This window comes from Cololabis saira, chromosome 3 (assembly GCF_033807715.1).
Source record: "Cololabis saira isolate AMF1-May2022 chromosome 3, fColSai1.1, whole genome shotgun sequence".
Taxonomy (NCBI): Eukaryota; Metazoa; Chordata; class Actinopteri; order Beloniformes; family Belonidae; genus Cololabis; species Cololabis saira.
In genome coordinates, this window is record NC_084589.1 from 52,767,463 (window position 1) to 52,790,191 (window position 22,729).

General features: G+C 42.7%; 1 protein-coding gene and 1 long non-coding RNA gene across 2 annotated transcripts in view; both read left to right on the forward strand.

The window, feature by feature from the left end:
• The window catches only part of LOC133440788 (collagen alpha-6(VI) chain-like), a 90,832-nt gene extending 79,726 nt beyond the window's left edge, over positions 1 to 11,106 (forward strand). Inside the window, exons 32-40 of the mRNA XM_061718108.1 lie at positions 1,181 to 1,243; positions 2,227 to 2,262; positions 2,348 to 2,543; positions 3,544 to 3,555; positions 6,364 to 6,857; positions 6,938 to 7,034; positions 7,288 to 7,549; positions 10,302 to 10,696; positions 11,006 to 11,106. Of these exons, the coding sequence (XP_061574092.1) occupies positions 1,181 to 1,243; positions 2,227 to 2,262; positions 2,348 to 2,543; positions 3,544 to 3,555; positions 6,364 to 6,857; positions 6,938 to 7,034; positions 7,288 to 7,549; positions 10,302 to 10,696; positions 11,006 to 11,106 (1,656 nt within the window). The remainder of the gene's footprint in view (positions 1 to 1,180; positions 1,244 to 2,226; positions 2,263 to 2,347; positions 2,544 to 3,543; positions 3,556 to 6,363; positions 6,858 to 6,937; positions 7,035 to 7,287; positions 7,550 to 10,301; positions 10,697 to 11,005) is intronic.
• Positions 11,107 to 11,317: 211 nt separating this feature from the next.
• Positions 11,318 to 21,213, forward strand: LOC133441200 (uncharacterized). The gene is made up of 3 exons (XR_009782409.1): positions 11,318 to 11,451; positions 15,345 to 15,404; positions 21,065 to 21,213. It is a non-coding gene; the product is annotated as an uncharacterized LOC133441200 (long non-coding RNA).
• The last annotated feature ends 1,516 nt before the right edge of the window (positions 21,214 to 22,729 follow it).

The window sequence follows — 22,729 nt, forward strand, 5'->3', positions numbered from 1 at the left end:
CTCCTCCTAGCAGGATTGTCCGTTCAACATAAAACTCGCTCAGGAGACACAAAAGACGTTAACCATGAAAAGTTCCAAGATGCGATCCCTCCTGACTCTAAATGACATCTAACAGAACTAACAAAATTAATCAGGAAGGGTAGCGGGGGAAAGGGAATAGGGGGAAAAAATGAATAAATAAAAAAAAAATGTATATATATATACAAATGTAAAAATACTTAAAATGAAAAAGAGAGGGGAGCTCTCCTTTCACTGCCGTCCTACTTGCCTACTCCTGCTCGCTTCCCTGACGCCCCGGTCCGACCTCACCCCTCATTGCAATATATAAATTACTAATTTTAATTCAAATAATTATTCTAGGCATTATCATGATGTATTGTTTCATAGTTTATTATTATATTAAGTTATGAAATCTCATGGGATGTTAAACTATAGTATTATATTGTAATATATAATAGTATGGTGATATCATTTGGTTATATGTTATATTTTATAAAAATTATGTTATATTAGGATATTACTATATTATTATTCTACATTGTATAATGCTACACCACTCTATATGATAATTATTTATTTGTTTAACTTATTTACTTTCAAATTAATATTGTAAATTTATGTATCTACTTTCATCACCTTATCTACACACACACACACACACACACACACACACACACACACACACACACACACACACACACGCGCACACACGCACACACACACACACAAACTGATGTCGTCTTCTGTTGTTTGCACTGTATGTTAATAAATAAAAAAAATAAAAAAAACATGAAAAGTTATCAAAATCATGAGTTTTAGTGAAATGGCGTGGCCGTGGCGCCGCGTCAAACTTCAACATTAAACAGGAAGTGATACTAGTAACTAGTGAATGGGTTGACATAAAGAGTCGTGGGTGGTGTCATCGGACTCGGTTTTGAGTCTTTGACCATAATTGGTGGATATTAGCCCCCCCCCTTCTTCTGATTGGTCGATATTTGATAGTTCCTACTTTCTGCCATAACTTTTGAACGGGTTGACATAAAGAGTCATGGTGGAGTCATCGGACTCGAGTCCTTGAACTTTATTGGTGAAAATTGCATCGCCGCTTGCAGCTTTAATTTATTTTTATTTGTATTTATTTGTATCTGGTCTGAATGTTTGTCTGTTCTTGTTCTCACAGGGAAACTCGGGCCGGTCTGGGGAACCCGGGGTGCCTGGAGAACCAGGATTCCCGGGACACGTGGTGAGTTTAACCGTAGAGACCTGCGGGCGTCACGGACACCAGGACGGTTGGAGCAGCCGCCGTCTCAGTCACTGCGTTTCCATCAGTCAATAATCCTTTTAAAACCGGAATATGATCAATAACCCGGTTACACGGCCATGTAAACACCAATAACCCCTTTGAGTAGTTTTAAAAACCCCAATATGAGCCCTGGGTTACTCCTTTTAAAACAGAATATTTGGTCTGTAAAGCCTAACGGAATATTACGGAAGAGTGTCAGGGCCAGGCAGGAGAAAAATAAAAATAATACTTTAGAGGAAGAAGATTTTTTTTTCATTACGCACTTCCAGAAAAAAATCGAAATGTCGGGAAAAAAGTCAAAATTTCGTGAATAAAGTTGAATTGTTGAGAAAAGTCCAAATTTGATTAATAAAGTTGAAATGTTGAGAAAAAAGTCGAAATGTCGAGAATAATGTTGAAGTACAATTTCGAGAAAAAAGTCAAAATTTCGTGAATAAAGTTGAAATGTTGAGAAAAAAGGCGAAATTTTGACTTTATTCACAAAATTGTATTTCAACATTAATCTCGACATTTCAACTTTTTTCTCAAAGTGCACAATGGAGAAACCAAGACCAGGAGGAGACTAATCACTTCATAAATGTAATGAAGGATATGAACATTTCTGCATTTGTAGACGGTAGAAAGTACCGGGATAGAAGATTTACAAGAAGGTGAGACAAAAGTTTGGTTGAAGCAGCATTTGTTTTGAATTTGGATCCAGGAAGAAGAAGCAGAAATGACGGTAATTGTGTCATGATGTTCTCCGTGCGTCGCTGGTTTGATCCAGATATCCTGAATGAATAATTACCATGTTTACAGGGAAAACCCTGATAGGTCAAGCATGGAAACGGAATATTCCCAATGTTTCAGTGACCGGAATATTGACCTGAACCCCAATTTTGACTGATGTAAACGTAGTCATTGTCTGTGTTCTTCTGTTCCAGGGGTTCAAAGGTCCTCCCGGCAGCAGAAACACCAGCGTAAGTCCCGTCCACTCGAACAGAACCGCGGTGCCGACCTCCGGCGACCCCTAACGACCCCTAACCCCCGTCTGTGTCGTTGCAGGAGTGCCAGCTGATCTCCTTCATCAGGGACAACTGCGGTGAGCCGCCGCCGCGCTTCTCACGGCTTCTCAAAACCGCCAGAAACACCAGCAGCTCCAGATCAGAACCAGTTCCAGATCAGAACCTCCCACGTTCAGAAACACCAGCAGGTCCAGATCAGGTCCAGATCAGAACCTCCCACGTTTACTTTGGGGCCTGTCGGGGAGAAACTTCAATAGTTAGCTGACATCAGCTGCTGCGTTTCAGGCCCACATCCCTAAAAACTAAAATGATATCTGGACCCAAAGACACGACTAAGACCCCGTCCACACGTAGCCGGGTATCTGCTAAACCGAAGATATTTTCCTACGTTTGGACCTGTCATCCACACGAAAACACAAATAAACCAATGTTTAAAAAAACTCTGGGCAAAGTGAAGATTTTTGAAAACTCTGTTTATGTAGATGCGTGTAGACCTGGTGTAGACGGAGACAGAGAGCAGTTTTGCGTTTTCGAACGTCACATTATGCGCCAAAACAACAACAAATCTGCTCTGACGTGCGACTTTTGTTTACTATAGAACTACAGATGATCCAGCATCTGTTCTCCAAGCTATTTATTAAATAAATGGTCTCTGCTCTTGACCACCGCTTACTGCGTTACACCGACACAGAGGCTACGCCGTAGGGTACACGGCGACACGGCCCTACGCCGTACCCTACGCCGTAGGGAAGCTGCCCTGCGGAGGCGCAGCTTCCCCGGGAGCCGCAGATGATCTACAGGTTAGAATGCTTATGAATGTGGTCGAAAACGCAGATCTTCGGTTATGTGTGGAAGGGTTTTTTTTTAAAAACGATGTAATGTGGATACAAATCATTTTATAAACGGAGGGGGGAAATATTCGTTTCTAAAAATACCCGGCTACGTGTGGACGGGGTCTAAAACTAAAACTGAAACAGGCTGACAGAAACAACACTAGTGAGGAGCAAAGACGGGCCGAGCATCTCGTTACACCACAGGGAGGAGGGTTACCGTGGAAACAGCCCCGTCCCCCTCCATCGTGTCCTGGATCTGAACCCACACTTGAATCTCCTCGAGATGACGTTTGTTGGGATTCGGCCCAACATAAATAGCTCTTGAATAAACTGTAAAAGCTTGATGTGAAGTGGCTCATTTATCTCCCGCTGAACCCTGAACGTTGCCTCTTCTCCTCCACAGCCTGTTCCCAGGGTACGTATGTCGCCTTATCGGCCCGGAGGAATGTGGTGAGTAGATGCAGGAATACATCGCTGCCGGGAGAATAACAACAGCCCCGACCGCTCGGCCTGACGTTGGAGGTCTGTGTTCTGTTGGCGTTGGACGTGTGACATCACAGCTGCGTCTCTTCTTCTGCTTTCTTAGGCGCCGTTAAGCGTTTGTTTTAGTCTCGTCAGAACTTGTTCTGCAGAGATCAGAGCGGCGGCGCGGTTCTGAGTAGTTAGACGGGTCACGCGCAGCAGAATGAGACGGTGGTCTAGTCGGAGGTCCAGCAGCTGCTCCGTCAGATGGTTTTTATCTTCTCTCACGGCGCTGTGGTGAACTGGGTTCAGCCGGTCGGAACCGGTCTGAACTCTATTAGTAAATGATCTAATTACCGAGACCAGAAGAACAGAAACGTGGCTACGGGAGGAACAGCTTGTTAGTTTGAATGAATTGACTCCGCCCGGCTACTTTAATCATCATATTCTTAGAAACACGGGCCGAGGCGGAGGAGTAGCAGCAATTTATAACTCCAGTCTCCAAACAAAATCTGAACCTAAAAGTGATTTATAAGACGTTGGAAAGCCTCACGCTTAGTCTGAAACTCCCGAGCTGGAGATCAGAGAAGCCGGTTTTGTTAGTGGTAGTGTACCGGCCCCCTGCTGGTACCAGTTCTGTTAGTGGTACCAGTACCGGCCCCCTGCTGGTACCAGTTCTGTTAGTGGTAGTGTACCGGCCCCCTGCTGGTACCAGTTCTGTTAGTGGTAGTGTACCGGCCCCCTGCTGGTACCAGTTCTGTTAGTGGTACCAGTACCGGCCCCCTGCTGGTGCCAGTTCTGTTAGTGGTAGTGTACCGGCCCCTGCTGGTACCAGTTCTGTTAGTGGTAGTGTACCGGCTCCCTGCTGGTACCAGTACCGGCCCCCTGCTGGTACCAGTTCTGTTAGTGGTAGTGTACCGGCCCCCTGCTGGTACCAGTTCTGTTAGTGGTAGTGTACCGGCCCCCTGCTGGTACCAGTTCTGTTAGTGGTAGTGTACCGGCCCCCTGCTGGTACCAGTTCTGTTAGTGGTAGTGTACCGGCCTCCTGCTGGTACCAGTTCTATTAGCGGTAGTGTACCGGCCCCCTGCTGGTACCAGTTCTGTTAGTGGTAGTGTACCGGCCCCCTGCTGGTACCAGTTCTGTTAGTGGTAGTGTACCGGCCCACTGCTGGTACCAGTTCTGTTAGTGGTAGTGTACCGGCCCCCCTGCTGGTACCAGTTCTGTTAGTGGTAGTGTACCGACCCCCTGCTGGTACCAGTTCTGTTAGTGGTAGTGTACCGGCCCCTGCTGGTACCAGTTTTGTTAGTGGTAGTGTACCGGCCCCCCTGCTGGTACCAGTTCTGTTGGTGGTAGTGTACCGGCTCCCTGCTGGTGTTGGTACCAGTTCTGTTGGTGGTAGTGTACCGGCCCCCTGCTGGTACCAGTTCTGTTAGTGGTAGTGTACCGGCCCCCCTGCTAGTACCAGTTCTGTTAGTGGTAGTGTACCGGCCCCCTGCTGGTGCCAGTTCTGTTAGTGGTAGTGTACCGGCCCCCTGCTGGTACCAGTTCTGTTAGTGGTAGTGTACCGGCCCCCTGCTGGTGCCAGTTCTGTTAATGGTAGTGTACCGGCCCCCTGCTGGTACCAGTTCTGTTAGTGGTAGTGTACCGGCCCCCTGCTGGGACCAGTTCTGTTAGTGGTAGTGTACCGGCCCGCTGCTGGTACCAGTTCTGTTAGTGGTAGTGTACCGGCCCGCTGCTGGTACCAGTTCTGTTAGTGGTAGTGTACCGGCCCCCTGCTGGTACCAGTTCTGTTAGTGGTAGTGTACCGGCCTCCTGCTGGTACCAGTTCTATTAGCGGTAGTGTACCGGCCCCCTGCTGGTACCAGTTCTGTTAGTGGTAGTGTACCGGCCCCCTGCTGGTACCAGTTCTGTTAGTGGTAGTGTACCGGCCCACTGCTGGTACCAGTTCTGTTAGTGGTAGTGTACCGGCCCCCCTGCTGGTACCAGTTCTGTTAGTGGTAGTGTACCGACCCCCTGCTGGTACCAGTTCTGTTAGTGGTAGTGTACCGGCCCCTGCTGGTACCAGTTTTGTTAGTGGTAGTGTACCGGCCCCCCTGCTGGTACCAGTTCTGTTGGTGGTAGTGTACCGGCTCCCTGCTGGTGTTGGTACCAGTTCTGTTGGTGGTAGTGTACCTGCCCCCCTGCTAGTACCAGTTCTGTTAGCGGTAGTGTACCGGCCCCCTGCTGGTACCAGTTCTGTTAGTGGTAGTGTACCGGCCCCCCTGCTAGTACCAGTTCTGTTAGTGGTAGTGTACCGGCCCCCTGCTGGTGCCAGTTCTGTTAGTGGTAGTGTACCGGCCCCCTGCTGGTACCAGTTCTGTTAGTGGTAGTGTACCGGCCCCCTGCTGGTGCCAGTTCTGTTAGTGGTAGTGTACCGGCCCCCTGCTGGTACCAGTTCTGTTAGTGGTAGTGTACCGGCCCCCTGCTGGGACCAGTTCTGTTAGTGGTAGTGTACCGGCCCGCTGCTGGTACCAGTTCTGTTAGTGGTAGTGTACCGGCCCGCTGCTGGTACCAGTTCTGTTAGTGGTAGTGTACCGGCCCCCTGCTGGTACCAGTTCTGTTAGTGGTAGTGTACCGGCCCCCTGCTGGTACCAGTTCTGTTAGTGGTAGTGTACCGGCCCCCCTGCTGGTACCAGTTCTGTTAGTGGTAGTGTACCGGCTCCCTGCTGGTGTTGGTACCAGTTCTGTTGGTGGTAGTGTAACCGGTCTCTGCTTGTCCAGGTCCGTCGGCGTGCCCTGCCTACCCCACCGAGCTGGTCTTTGGTCTGGACATGTCCAGCGACGTGACTCCGTCCGGGTTCGAGCGTCAGCGCACCGCGCTCCTCGCCCTGCTGGACGACATCACCGTCGCCGAGAGCAACTGCCCGACCGGCGCCCGCGTCGCCGTGGTGATGTTCAACACACACGCCCAGTACCTGATCCGGTTCCAGGAGCACCGGCGCAAGGCGGAGCTGGTCCGGGCCGTGCGGGGCGTCACCCTGGAGCAGACCAGGAAGCAGCGCCGCCTCGGCGCCGCCATGCGCTTCGTGGGCCGGAACATGTTCAAGCGGGTCCGGGCCGGGATGCGGGTCCGGAAGGTGGCCGTGTTCTTCTCCGGCGGGCCGTCCGAGGACACGGAAGACATCCTGGCCGCCACCATGGAGTACCGGGCCCTGGACATCGTCCCGGCCGTTGTCTCTCTGGAGAAAGCTGCCAAGGTCCGGCAGGCGCTGGAGGTGGGTGGACCGGTCGGGGGGGTCGGTTCTGGGGGGTCAGGGAGGTCCTGGTTCTGATGCTGCTCTCCGGTTCCCCTCAGGCCGACGACTCGGGGAACGCCATCTTCACGGTTCTGGAGGGGAAGAAGAAACTGGCCGTGGAACTGAGGAAGGTCAAGAACTGCGCAGTGTGTTACGGTACGCAGCAAACTGGGTCGACCTGCTGGTGACGCGGTGGTTGACGCGGTAAACACAAACCTAGCATCTTTTACGAAGGTAAATACGAAAAAAGCGTCTCTTCCGAAGGTAAATACGCTGTTGTCTGACCCGGTCCGTCTTCTCTTCTGGCTGATGGATGAAGGTTGTAAACCGGTCCAGCCTCCAGAGACCCTCTAAACCGGACTCTGTTCTGGTCCCCAGACCCCCTAACTGGACTCTGTTCCGTCCCCAGACCCCTGCTCGCGCCCGGAGGAGTGCTCCTTCATCCAGAAGGTGGAGCAGCCCCAGCAGGTGGACCTGGACCTGGTCCTGGTCCTGGACGGGTCCAGGGAGGTCCAGGCGGACGAGTACGCCGGCACGCAGCAGCTGCTGGGGTCGGTGGTGGAGCGGCTGGCCGTCGGCCCCTTGAGCAGCCGGCCGGGGAACCGGGCCCGGGTGGCGGCGGTCCAGCAGGGCTCGGGCCAGACCACCAAGCTGGAGTTCAACCTGCAGAGGTGACCAATGTTCGGTTACCGGAACTGTTCCCCCGAAAAAATCTAAATAACACTTTCCGTGTTCGATGGAATAGGCAAGGCAAGTTTATTTATGTAGCACAATTCATCACAAGGTAATTCAAAGTGCTTTACATCAACATTAAAAGCGGCAAGACATAATTAGACAGTAAATAACAAATAAAATGAAATAAAATTATGAGAAAAGAAGGTAAAATAATAAATAGCACAAGTTGCTGAAGACAGTAGAGTACCGCAGGTTAGGGATGGGCGGTATGGACTAAAAAATGTATCACGATAATTTCTGGCATTTATCCTGATAACGATAAAAATGACGATTAAAAAAATACCAATTCAACTCCACCTTTGTAACTATAAATCTATCTCTCTCTCAGATCCGCCATGTTTGTTACACAAAAACGTCATCAACGGGAATTTATCGTTTTTACCGCGAGATTTGAAATTCTTACCGTGGGGAATTTTTTTGACGGTTTATCGTGAATGGTAAAATATCACCCATCCCTACCGCAGGTACATCTCATTCGCAGTTTTCAGAAAGTATTTCATTTAAGAGTACGCTTAAATACCAAATAAATGAAACAAAATGATAAGAAAAGAGGTAAAATAATAAAAAGCTTATGAGAAAAAAATCCAATAAGTACAGTAAGACAAATTGTAACTGGCGGGTATTTCACTGCACATTTATTTGATTTATTTATTAATCTGCACTGTGTACATACATATTTATATATATGTGTATATATGTGTATATGCTGTACATTGTCTTCTCTTCTTTTTCACTCTCCGAAACTTTACAATCATGGAATTGATTAACTGGTCTCTCAGCACAACTGACCACATTTTTGCGACGAGAAGTCGGGGGGTAAGGGAGCCCTCCTGCCCCGATGGGACATTTTTTGCTGGATACACAATGGATTCCTACAAATACTGGAAGCCTTTGTATCTCAAGATTCTGTCTGTCGAGGACGTTGAAGATGCTTCATAATTGGATTTATGATCGCAGGATTTCTCCTAATCGGAGGAGGGGGATTCCTGGTCTACCGACAAACGCGTAAGTCGTCGACAGCTGTTCTGGCTCTTTCAGAGCTGCCGGACGTGGCTGAAGGATCAAGCAAGGCGACCAACACTCAAACTTTAACGTTGGGGGAGCAAAACCGTAAGCTGGATGCGATTCTTGAACAGAATCGCAGGCTGGCGGCGTCTTTGAGCTCATTGGCAAGGTGGATAAGACCTTGGAGAAGTTGGAAGCTCGGCTTGGCGGGAATTGATCACAAATTCGTCTGTTTGGAGTCGCCATTGATGAACCAGAGACTAAAGGCAGACGGAAAATTACTGAGTCTGTCTGTTCTTTAATATAATTGTTGATTCTATAATCTGACCTTGACAGAGCGGTTTGGCCAATCGCTCCGGTCACAATCTCCCTGGTGGAATGTAAACAAGGTGACTCTGCCCCCACTAACCCTCCCCTCTCAGGAACATCTGTGGACCTGTTTCAGAACTGACTGAGCCGACTGATAACATCAAGGACATTGGCTGAGGAGCAGCTCTGGGCGGAGTTCACGGAGTCATCCCTTCACAGACACTTACTGATAACCACACCTCCCTCAATTCAACGCCTTCCTCGGCTCCTCCCTCTTATCAGCCCCCCCCCAACAGTCTCTGGGTTTCGAGCGCCAGACGGCGATCACTTGGATGTACTGTGCCGGGACCCCCCCCCCACCACCACCACCACACACACCCACATGCAAGTCTTGTGATGTCTGTTGCTCTGTGTGCCGAGGTGTTTTTGCACCTTGATACTGTGTATATACTCAGTGTGAAGATGTCCCCCCCCCCCCCCATTCCAGTGTTACCCTTTGGAAAAACAGGCGCATAAAACCATTGTGTCGCCGACGGTGTATCCGAAGTCAAAAACAGTTTTCTAAGCTGATTTAATAAACCTGATTCTGATTCCGATTCTGATTTCACAAACACTTCCGCTTAGATGCTAACTGCATTCTGTTGCCCTGTACCTTAACATGTGCAATGATAATAAAGTTGAATCTAATCTAATCTAATCTAATCTTTATGCAATGGTGAAAAAATTGGCAAAATAAATGAAAAACTGCAAAGAACCATTATTCGGTATTATTCGGTATTCAGCCAAGTGTTTATTTATTTATTTAAAGGTTTAAATTACAGGGACAATGCACATTAATAACACATTTAAACCAATGTAAAATGTGCCGGAATTAGCCAAAAGGCTATTTTGCATCCGCTGTCCCTGGACTGGTGTAAAAATAGTCAACCTAAAAGAAAGAATTGTTATATACAATCAATAAAACATTTCCGAATAAAAAGGCTATATCAGAATAGAGATTAAGAGGTAAAATCTAAGCTAAAATACATAAACACACAGGTTAACATAAACTCAACAACAGACAATTGCTACACACGAAAACAGAACAACCTGAAGCAGCAACAATAACATCAGCATTCTCCTCTAGCTGCTCCGTGTGGATGTTGATGCCACCTTGATGAGATGAATTAATTACATTTACATTTATTTATCCTTTATAAACTGGTTCAGTACAGGAGGAGCATGTCCATGAATGATTTTAAACAATAGACATAAGTGTGAGTATTTGATGAGATTTTCCATTATTATTATTATTATTATTATTATTATTATTATTATTATTATTATTTTCGGTTTCGGTTTCGGCCACAAATGTTGATTTGGATGCATCACCAGGTACCAGAGGCAGGAGCAGGTGAGGGAGCACCTGCTGGGGAACACGCGGCAGCAGGGCGGCGCCGCGGCGCTGGGCCGGACGCTGGACTTCGCCCTGAAGGAGGTGCTGCTGAAGGCCGGCGGGCCGCCGCGCCGCAGGAAGGCCATGCTAGCCGTGGTGGGCGCCGAGACGGCCTACGGGGACCGGGCCCGGCTGCGCTACGTCTCCCAGAAGGCTAAGTGCGACGGCGTGGCCATGTTCGTGGTGACGGTGGGCGACCGCTACAACCGGACGCAGGTGGAGGAGCTGGCCAGTCCGCCGGTGCAGCAGCACCTGGTGCACCTGGGCCGGCTGAGGGCGGAGGAGCAGGGCTACGCCCACCGCTTCTTCAGGGTCTTCCTCTCCGCCCTGCAGAGTAAGAACCGCCGCCGACCCCAGGGGTTCGTGGGACCGGCGGGAACCTGAAGGTGTCTGTCTGTTTCAGAGGGAACTAAAGTGTTTCAGAGGGAATTAAAGTGTCTGTTTCAGAGGGAATTAAAGTGTCTGTTTCAGAGGGAATTAAAGTGTCTGTTTCAGAGGGAATTAAAGTGTCTGTTTCAGAGGGAATTAAAGTGTCTGTTTCAGAGGGAATTAAAGTGTCTGTTTCAGAGGGAATTAAAGTGTCTGTTTCAGAGGGAATTAAAGTGTCTGTTTCAGGGGGATTTAAGGTGTCTGTCTATTTCAGAGGGAATGAACTCGTATCCTCCACCCGCCCTGAAGGCCGACTGCAGCCGCCTGACGGAGCCGGACAATGTCGTCACCTTCACGCCTCCACCACAAGGGTAGGTTTCTAGTCCAGGTAGGTTCCTAGTCCAGGTAGGTTCCTAGTCCTCTTCAGAAGGTAAATACGATCCCAACGTCTCTTCCAAAGGTAAATACGAAAAAAGCGCCTCTTGCGAATGTAAATACCTAGCGTCTTTACCCCGGGACCTCATACCCATCTGTCTGTCCAATCAAACCTGTCTGTCTGTCCAGTCAGAGCCCTATATACTGGGACGAGGTGCTCAGGGACGACCCCCAGACCGGATCCTTGACCCAGACCAGGAGGGACGACCCCCAGACCAGGAGGGTCGCCAGGCATGAAGAGACGAGGAGAGGACGGGATTTCCCTCTCCAGAGCCAACCTCCGAGGTAGCCCCACGCTAGCACGCTAGCACGCACGCTAGCACGCACGGTAACATGCACGCAAGCACGCTAGCACACACGCACGCTAGCACGCACGCTAGCACGCACGAAAGAGCTGCACTGTAATCAAACGTCATTCAAACATCAATCAAACGTCAATCAAACATCAATCAAACATCAATCAAACATCAATCAAACATCAATTAAACATCAATCAAACGTCAATCAAAAATCAATCAAACATCAATCAAACATTAATCAAACATCAATTAAAAATCAATCAAACATCAATCAAACGTCAATCAAACATCAATCAAACATCAATCAAACATTAATCAAACGTCAATCAAACGTCAATCAAACGTCAATCAAACATCAATCAAAAATCTATCAAAAATCTATCAAACCTCAATTAAACATTAATCAAACATCAATCAAACATCAATCAAACATTAATCAAACAATCAAACATGAATCAAACATGAATCAAACATCAATCAAACGTCAATCAAACGTCAATCAAACGTCAATCAAACGTCAATCAAACATCAATCAAACGTCAATCAAACGTCAATCAAACGTCAATCAAACATCAATCAAACGTCAATCAAAAATCAATCAAACATCAATCAAACATCGATCAAACATCAATCAGACATCAATCAAACATTAATCAAACATTAGTCAAACGTCAATCAAAAATCTATCAAACATCAATCAAACAATCAAACATGAATCAAACATGAATCAAACATGAATCAAACGTCAATCAAACATCAATCAAACATCAATCAAACATTAATCAAACGTCAATCAAACATTAATCAAACATCAATCAAACATCAATCAAACGTCAATCAAACGTCAATCAAACGTCAATCAAACGTCAATCAAACGTCAATCAAACATCAATCAAACGTCAATCAAACATCAATCAAACGTCAATCAAGCATCAATCAAACATCAATCAAATGTCAATCAAACATCAATCAAACATCAATCAAACATCAATCAAACATTAATCAAACGTCAATCAAACATCAATCAAACATCAATCAAACGTCAATCAAACGTCAATCAAACATCAATCAAACATCAATCAAACATCAATCAAACATCAATCAAACATCAATCAAACGTCAATCAAACATTAGTCAAACGTCAATCAAACATTAGTCAAACGTCAATCAAACATCAATCAAACATCAATCAAACATCAATCAAACATCAATCAAACATCAATCAAAAATCAATCAAACATTAGTCAAACATTAGTCAAACATCAATCAAACATTAGTCAAACATCAATCAAACGTCAATCAAACATCAATCAAACATCAATCAAACATCAATCAAACATTAGTCAAACATCAATCAAACATTAGTCAAACATCAATCAAACGTCAATCAAACATCAATCAAACATTAGTCAAACATTAGTCAAACATCAATCAAACATTAGTCAAACATCAATCAAACGTCAATCAAACATCAATCAAACATCAATCAAACATCAATCAAACATTAGTCAAACATCAATCAAACATTAGTCAAACATCAATCAAACGTCAATCAAACATCAATCAAACATTAGTCAAACATCAATCAAACATTAGTCAAACATCAATCAAACATCAGTCAAACATCAATCAAACATCAATCAAACGTCAATCAAACATCAATCAAAAATCAATCAAACATTAGTCAAACATCAATCAAACATCAATCAAACATCAATCAAACATCAATCAAACATTAGTCAAACGTCAATCAAACATCAATCAAACATCAATCAAACATCAATCAAACATTAGTCAAACGTCAATCAAACATCAATCAAACATCAATCAAACGTCAATCAAACATCAGTCAAACATCAATCAAACATCAATCAAACATCGATCAAACATCAATCAAACATTAGTCAAACGTCAATCAAACATCAATCAAACATCAATCAAACGTCAATCAAACATTAGTCAAACATTTGTCAAACATCAATCAAACATCAATCAAACATCAATCAAACGTCAATCAAACGTCAATCAAACATCAATCAAACATCAATCAAACATCAATCAAACATCAGTCAAACATCAATCAAACGTCAGTCAAACATCAATCAAACATCAGTCAAACATCAATCAAACATTAGTCAAACATCAATCAAACATCAATCAAACATCAATCAAACATCGATCAAACATCAATCAAACATTAGTCAAACGTCAATCAAACATCAATCAAACATCAATCAAACATTAGTCAAACATTAGTCAAACATCAATCAAACATCAATCAAACATCAATCAAACGTCAATCAAACATTAGTCAAACATCAATCAAACATCAATCAAACATCAATCAAACATCAATCAAACATTAGTCAAACGTCAATCAAACATCAATCAAACATCAATCAAACATTAGTCAAACATCAATCAAACATCAATCAAACATCAATCAAACATTAGTCAAACGTCAATCAAACATTAGTCAAACGTCAATCAAACATCAATCAAACATCAATCAAACATCAATCAAACATCAATCAAACATTAGTCAAACATCAATCAAACATTAGTCAAACATCAATCAAACATCAATCAAACATCAATCAAACATCAATCAAACATTAGTCAAACATCAATCAAACATCAATCAAACATCAATCAAACGTCAATCAAACATCAATCAAACATTAGTCAAACATTAGTCAAACATCAATCAAACATTAGTCAAACATCAATCAAACATCAATCAAACATCAATCAAACATCAATCAAACATCAATCAAACATTAGTCAAACATCAATCAAACATCAATCAAACATCAATCAAACGTCAATCAAACATCAATCAAACATTAGTCAAACATTAGTCAAACATCAATCAAACATTAGTCAAACATCAATCAAACGTCAGTCAAACATCAATCAAACATCAATCAAACGTCAATCAAACATCAATCAAACATTAGTCAAACGTCAATCAAACATCAATCAAACATTAGTCAAACATCAATCAAACATCAATCAAACATCAATCAAACGTCAATCAAAAATCAATCAAACATTAGTCAAACATCAATCAAACATCAATCAAACATCAATCAAACATCAATCAAACATTAGTCAAACATTAGTCAAACATCAATCAAACATTAGTCAAACATCAATCAAACATCAATCAAACATCAATCAAACATCAATCAAACATTAGTCAAACATTAGTCAAACATCAATCAAACATTAGTCAAACATCAATCAAACATTAGTCAAACGTCAATCAAACATCAATCAAACATCAATCAAACATCAATCAAACATTAGTCAAACGTCAATCAAACATCAATCAAACATCAATCAAACGTCAATCAAACATCAGTCAAACATCAATCAAACATCAATCAAACATCGATCAAACATCAATCAAACATCAATCAATCAAACATCAATCAAACATCGATCAAACATCAATCAAACATTAGTCAAACGTCAATCAAACATTAGTCAAACATTTGTCAAACATCAATCAAGCCTCTGCTCTCTGAGGTTTTCTGGTCCGTAAAATGATCGGAGACGTTACAACTTCCTCCTCGCTGCTCTACAACCTGAACGTCTCGTTTCAACGGCTGGGATTTGGGTTTTATGAGGACGTTTTCCCCGCAGAGCTCGGTTCTGGTCCAGATCTGCATGTGGGATCACTTTACCACCGAGAACCCCAGAGGAGTTTCTCTGGATCAGATTCTGATTGTAATTGTCTGTGGTTAATGGAGTGAGACGTAACTCATGTTATGAACTTCAACTTCGGCTGATTGAGTCCATGTGGCTGAGAAGTCGTTAACGTTCTCGTAAACAGCTTTTGTGTGATTGTTTCTCCGACTGTGTCGTCTGCAGCGGCGCTGGACGTCACCTGAACAACGGCAGCGTCTCCGCCGGCCAGCGACTCTTCCGAAGGTAAATAGAACCCAAAATTTCTTCCGAAGGTAAATACGAACCCAACGTGTTTTTTGAAGGTAAATACGAACCTAACGTCTCTTCCGGAGATAAATACGAACCTGTCAACTCTTCGGAAGGTAAATACGAACCAGGCGTCTCTTTCGAAGGTAAATACGTCTCTTACGACGATAAATACAAACCCAACGTCTCTTACGAAGGAAAATACGAACCTGTCAACTCTTCGGAAGGTAAATACGAACCCAACATTTCTGCCGAAGGTAAATACGAACCCGACGTCTTTTTCGAAGGTAAATACGAACCAGGCGTCTCTTCCTCTAATTTCCAACTGTATTTATTTTTGTGTTTTTTACATTTCGCTCTGTGAGATATTTCAGTCTCACTTGAATACTCCACGATCAGGTGGTTTTTCCTCCAAACTTTGTCCAAAACACGTCCTGTGTAAAACTGTCCACAGCGCTGATGCACTAACCTCACTAACCTCACTAACACGTCTGTTACTGCTGTTGTTTTGTTACTGGCTCATTTATGGTTGTCTAGTATCACTGTTTTTACTTTTAGTGTCTCTGTCCTTACTTAACTTGTCGTATGTCACTGTACGTCAAACTAACTGTCATTCTGTGGTGTGTCACTGCATTATGTCTTTATTCCTTTTTCTTTTGTGTCACTGTTGTTGTATGTGCTTTTATTGTCTATATTTTAATGTTACTCCCCCTCTCCCTTCCCCTTAGGAGATCTTTCACCTCCTACCAGCCATTGCCTTAATAAGAATGTATTCTTAGCAATTCTTGCCTGGTAAAATAAAGGTTTACTACTACTACTACATGTCTGAGTTACAACAGTAACTCCGTGTGAGCTCGTGCTAATCTGTGATGCATTAGTCGTTATCAAGTCGCTCCAAACATCAGTTCAACATCTGAAAGTGCTGCAGCCGAGGGGAGAGGAGGATTCTGGGAGTTCTGATCCAGCTGACACTCAGATTATTGATGATGATCTTTAAAACATCGCAGCCGAGCCAAGAGCTGAACGCCGGGAGAATTAGGATAAGTAATGACAGTGGAAGGAGCAGCGGACTGGAATTAAAACACAACAGAGATGACCCCGAGGAGCCGGAGGAGCCGCCGTAAATCAGGATAAAACCGTCGTCTCAACGCGGGTTAAAAGCCAAGGAGAATAAATCAGTTTTAAGAGAGGATTTAACAACAGAAGTCAGATGTTTGGAGGAAACTGAACGACCAAAGAACACGACAATCTCTCCTTCTTTGTCTCTGTCGTGCTAATTAGCCAGCCGAGCTAACGAGGCTAAATGTGAGTGACAGGTGGGCGTGTCCCAGGTGCGTTTCCACGACAACAAGGCTCCTTTTTCTTTTTTTATTGACAGATTTATACAGAAAAGGTACAAAACTTCAGGATAAAATGCAGTTACAAATTAAGGACAGTAAATTATATATCAAAATAATTTCATTTTCATTTTTCATTTTATTCTTTATTTCATTCAAAAAATAAACCAAACGATTCAATACAAACACAAATGTTCATAAATTGTGAATGAAAAGGGAGCAGAAATAAGAAGAATCAGTGGCGTAGCCACGGGTGTGCCAGGGTGTGCCAGTGCCACCCAAAGAGACAGCTGGCACACCCAGAAATTTGATGCATTTAAAAAAAAATGTTTTTTGGTATAGTCTTCTAAGTATTCTAAATCTAGGCTAATCTAAGCTATTAGTATGTAATCATGATGTTCAAAATAACAAATATTATTTTTGCATGTAAAACCCCCGTCAGGCGATGTGTCGCGGCAGCTGGACTGTTAAACCTAAATTATGGTTCCGCGTTAAATCGATCGGCGTAGCCTACGGCATATGGTACGCGGCGACGCACAACGTACGATGTGCGTCGCCGCGTACCCTACGCCGTAGGCTCTGCGTCGGTGTAACGCGGAACCATAAATCAGCCTTCAGACAACTCATCAAACGGAAGGTGGATGGCGGACATGAGTTCCCGTCCATTATGCGACAAAGATGTTTTATCCAAGATTAACTGTTTGCATCGTATTCTGATAGCATTGCCTGTTACAAGTTGCTCCGTGGAGCCTTTTTTTAGTCGTCAACAGGACCAGATCCGTCAGAGCGACGACGCTCACAGAGAGACTGAGGAGCCTCTCGTTGCTCATGTTTGAAAAAGATTTGAAGTGTGCATTTTCTGTATTTAACAGCGTTTGTGTGTAATGTATATGATTAATAACAGCAGCACGTTATCATAGACGCCCCTCTGCTCCTTCACCCCCCCTCTCTCCTCCCCGACACACACACTAGTATGAGCTGCAGCTCCAATGCGCGCCCCCGCGAGCACGCGTGTTTTGATTGACGGTAACTTTATGGAGAGGTAGAAAAAAAAGAATAGAGGAAGAGAGAGAAAGAATCAGGACAGACAGGGGAAGCCAACAGGTTGGTCTAATATTAGGTGGAAGTGTAGGAAGAGCCACTTGGTAGGCTACTAAGTGATTAATATCTAAATATGATTTATATGGAAAAATTGCATAAGCAAGATTTGCAATTTATTCAGAGCTATTAAAAATGCTTGTTGCACAAAAACCTAGATGCCCAGTATGGTTTGAATTTCTGCTGACCAACCTGTCCTTTTGGGAAAATTATATTATTTTATTTTATTATTTTATAATAAAACCATCAGGCCAACCTTAAGCCAAATAGTCGTGTTCTGCCTCTGGTTAAATAGCTTTGTTGATCATGCGTAATGTGGATACGTTATGGCTCTGAGTGCATGAGTGTTATATTTCACTATGTTTGCTTCATTGGGTAGCTGTGTGTGTGTGTGGTTATGTTTTTGTGATGTTTTTTTTAGGACATGCATAAAGTGTGGTTATTATATTACTTATTATAATATTATATATATTATTATACTTATTATATATTGAGAGCACACACAACATGTGGATATGTTTTGCACTGTCAATAATGTTGGATATACATGCATTTGAATGTTTGTGGAGGTGTAACGTCTAGTTTTGTTGAAAAAAAATTTGGCACACCCAGTCTTTGCTGGTGCACACCCAAAGTCTCTTTTCTGGCTACGCCACTGAGAAGAATCTTATCTAATCTGCCCCTTTTTCCAAGAAATAAATTCACAAATAACATAAATCAAAAATTTTAAAAACAACAACTAAGTAAATAAAAAACTAAAATAAAATAGAAGGTTTGAAGTTTAAGGAGGAAAAATAAATAAAAACAAAAGATCAGGGAATATCCTATTTTTCACATAAGCTTCTGGTTTTAAACGTTTTTTAATATGATATTAATAAAGCTCTGAGAACAATTATATTTAGATGTTGGCTAGCAGATTTAGTACAGTGAATATGATATTTAGCAATAATTAAGAGAAGGTTGATTAAATATACTTTGTCTGGGCTTGTCATGTCATTTTTTAATAAACCAAATAGAACATGTTGAATGCTCAACTTAAAGGAAGAGTCAACTTTAGCATTTATAAAATTATTAAAGTCAATCCAGAGAACATGAGTATACAGGACTGTCTCAGAAAATTAGAATATTGTGATAAAGTTCTTTATTTTCTGTAATGCAATTAAAAAAAAACAAAAATGTCATCCATTCTGGATTCATTACAAATCAACTGAAATATTGCAAGCCTTTTATTATTTTAATATTGCTGATCATGGTTTACAGTTTAAGATTAAGATTCCCAGAATATTCTGATTTTTTGAGATAGGATATTTGAGTTTTCTTAAACTGTAAACCATAATCAGCAATATTAAAATAATAAAAGGCTTGACATATTTCAGTTGATTTGTAATGAATCCAGAATTTATGACACTTTTGTTTTTGTAATTGCATTAGAGAAAATCACAATATTCAAATTTTCTGAGACAGTCCTGCATGTGCAATAATTCCAGAATAGTGTAAATGTTCTAAGCGTGAGAGTTGTCGCCCCCTAGTGGCGTCAGCGCGCTCCTGCATCGAGAACAGGTTTCCTGTCGTCCTGATTTTTGATTTGATTTTGATTGTATTCTTTATTTCACTCATTAAAAGAAAAACAAACAGTTCAATGTAATTACAACAAATCTTATTCCTGGAATGAAAGGGAACAGAAAGAAGACTAAGTTTATTTTATCTGTCCCTTTTTCCTAAGAAATCAAATTTCAATTAATGTAATGAAAAAATAAACAAAAAAAAATATATAAAAAAAATTATATATATATATATATATATATATATATATATATATATATATATATATATATATATATATATATAATTTTTCTATTTCTATCAAACGTGCATCCTGCCCACCCAATCAAAGTTATGGGGATCCTTTATTTTTTTATAATTTTATTTTTTTATAAATATAAGATATCACTATCTGTACCGTTTCTGATTGGGTCGGCACTGTGCATAATTTTTAGACACAACAATGAACGCATACCGCAAAAGTTGTGTCTCAGCGGAGGAACCGACGTCCCAGCAAAATGACACACAGAGAAGTCCAGAACAGCAGACACTGAAGGCTGATTTATGGTTCCCCGTTACACCAATGCAGAATGGTGCGCGTCGCCGCGTACCCTACTGCGTAGCCGTGGCTCCAGAGCCTGCACGGCACCGCAGCACCGCCACCCGCACCGGCGCTCTCCGCCCTCGCCGGGATGGAGACGCCTCTCTCTATCCCGGTCCATGCCGTGCAGGCTCTGGAGCCACCAGCCTGCCGCGGGACCTTTTAAATCAACGCAGAGCCTACGCCGTAGGCTACGATTGATTGATAAAGAAAAAGCAAAAAACATAAAATAAGTGCAGCCTCAACAGGGCACAAGCCAGTGTCCTATTTGTGTCGGTGTTCTGCCAATTTCTGCTGCTTTGCCAAAAATGCTACCTAATGGTTTTCTACCTTTGCAGAGCTACAATTTTTGTGTTTTGTTTTTTTTTGTGTTTTACTCCCTAAACCACTTCCTTGTCTCTTGCCAGGCCGTCATTGTAAATAAGAATGTTCTTAATGACCTGCTGGTTAAATAAAGGGGAATGACTGAATTAATATCAAATAAAGATAGAATTGTTTTTTTTCTCTTTATCGTATAATGTTCACAAAATGTAGCCTAATGCAATTCATGTCATGGGTAGTTTATTTTGAAGGATCAAATACTCAACATCCCATATTATCCATTTTACATCATGCAAGAAATGATGCAAACTTTGAAAATCGACTGTGCGTGTGCGCAGAACCACGAAGTAGCATTTCTCTAACAAGGATTGGCAGAACAGCGGTCCAAGCCCGGGTAAATGCAGAGGGAAGTGTCAGGAAGGGTTAGGGTTAGCATACTGTTGGTCAAAGAAGGAGAAGATAGATGAACTGATATGATGAGAGCAGAGTTTTCTACGCATTTCGGGGGTTTGACCCCCCAACATTTTTCGCCCACGCCGCGTTGCAGCACGGTCAGCGTCGCCCACCCTACATTTCAGTCTGCACACCTTAGTGGGCCTCGCTAAATCCGGCCCTGGATTCTTTTTTTATTACGAACCCAACGTTTCCTACGAAGCTAAATACAAGCCCAACGTAGTCAAACACAGATAGTTCTCGTCTTCGTCCAGACCTCCTAACTGACCAGTAACTCCGTCTATTTCCTTCTCTCCTTCCTCCAGACGTCCCGGACGTCGCCGGCTGCAGCGACGACAACCGGCGGTGAAGACGACGTAACCTCCTCATCACGACCACCGCCAGGGACTCGGAGGACGACTGGGATCTGGGAGAGTTTCATCTGAAGTTCTGGGTCGGGGACGGTTTCATGTTCCAGGACGGTTTCATGTTCCAGGACGGTTTCATGTTCCAGGACGGTTTCATGTTCCAGGACGGTTCCAGGACGGTTCCAGGACGGCTTTGTGGTCTTTGCGTCACCAGTTCCATCTTGAACATTTGCATTCTTATCTTTCTGTGAATAATCCACTTGGGAGCGTCTTCATCGGTCCCACTTCCTGTCCCCCCGCTGGTGAACCTGAACCTGAACCTGAACCTGGACCAGGACCCGAACCTGAACCTGAACCTTGACCCCTGTCCCCCCCACGAAGACCTGGTGCTACTTCCTGTCCTTAAACCCTAGAAATGATGTCAGTCTTTGTAACTGTAACTCCGTCTCTCGTAGACTGTAACAGTCACTAATGCTGATTACTGATGACCCAGCTGTTTTTAATAAAACCTTCTGATTCTAACGTGTATCTGAGATCAAATCTGAAACAAACACTAAACACTGAATAGATTCTTTATTAAACACTAACTAGATTCTTTACTAAACACTAACTAGATTCTTTACTAAACACTAACTAGATTCTTTACTAAACACTAACTAGATTCTTTATTAAACACTAACTAGATGTTTTAGAAATATCCAGAACATTTAAGTAAATCGAATCAAACTTTATTTATGTAGCACTTTTTGTTCAATAAAAAGCAGCACAAAGGTCTTAACACCCGGGACTGCAGTACCAAACCGCGGCCACCAGGTGGAGCCAAATCACTTCAGACCCCGGGACAGCGGCCTGAAATATGGAGGATTTCTAGTACCAAAATTAAATAAATAAATACATCATTAATTAATTAAAATGGGAATGAAATATGTCATTAATTAATTAAAATGGGAATTAATTATATCATTCATTCTTTAAAGTGTCATTAATTAATTAAAATTGGAATTAAATATGTAATAAATTAATTAAAATACAATGAATTTTAAGTAAAAAAACATTTAATTATTTCAGTATTTCATTAATTAATTACACATTTAATTAATGAATGTTATATTTAATTCCCATTTTACCTAATTAATGACACATTTAATTAATTAATTAATTGATTAATTAATTGATTAATTAATGATGTTTTCAAAGTTTCAGTTTCAAAGTTTATTTAGACGGGACAATGCATATTCATGAACACTACATTAAGCAGTGTAAATACACCAGGTTTAGCAGAAATGCTAGTTTCCACCCGCAGTCCCCACAAACAACCAGACACACTCACACTCACAGGGCAATTTAGAATTTAGATGTATTTAGATGTATTTATTTATTTAATTTTGGCACAAAAAATGCTCCATAGACAAGAACCTAAAATATGTTTGGGTTTTTATCTGTTTCTAATAAAAGCAGAACTGCAGATCCGGACTAGATAGAAGACGAGAAGAGAACGGACGGAGCTCGTCGGAATGTCGTGGATTCTGCAGGAACAGGAAGTGGTTTCCAGATTCTGCAGGAACAGGAAGTGGTTTCCAGATTCTGCAGGAACAGGAAGTGGTTTCCAGATTCTGCAGGAAC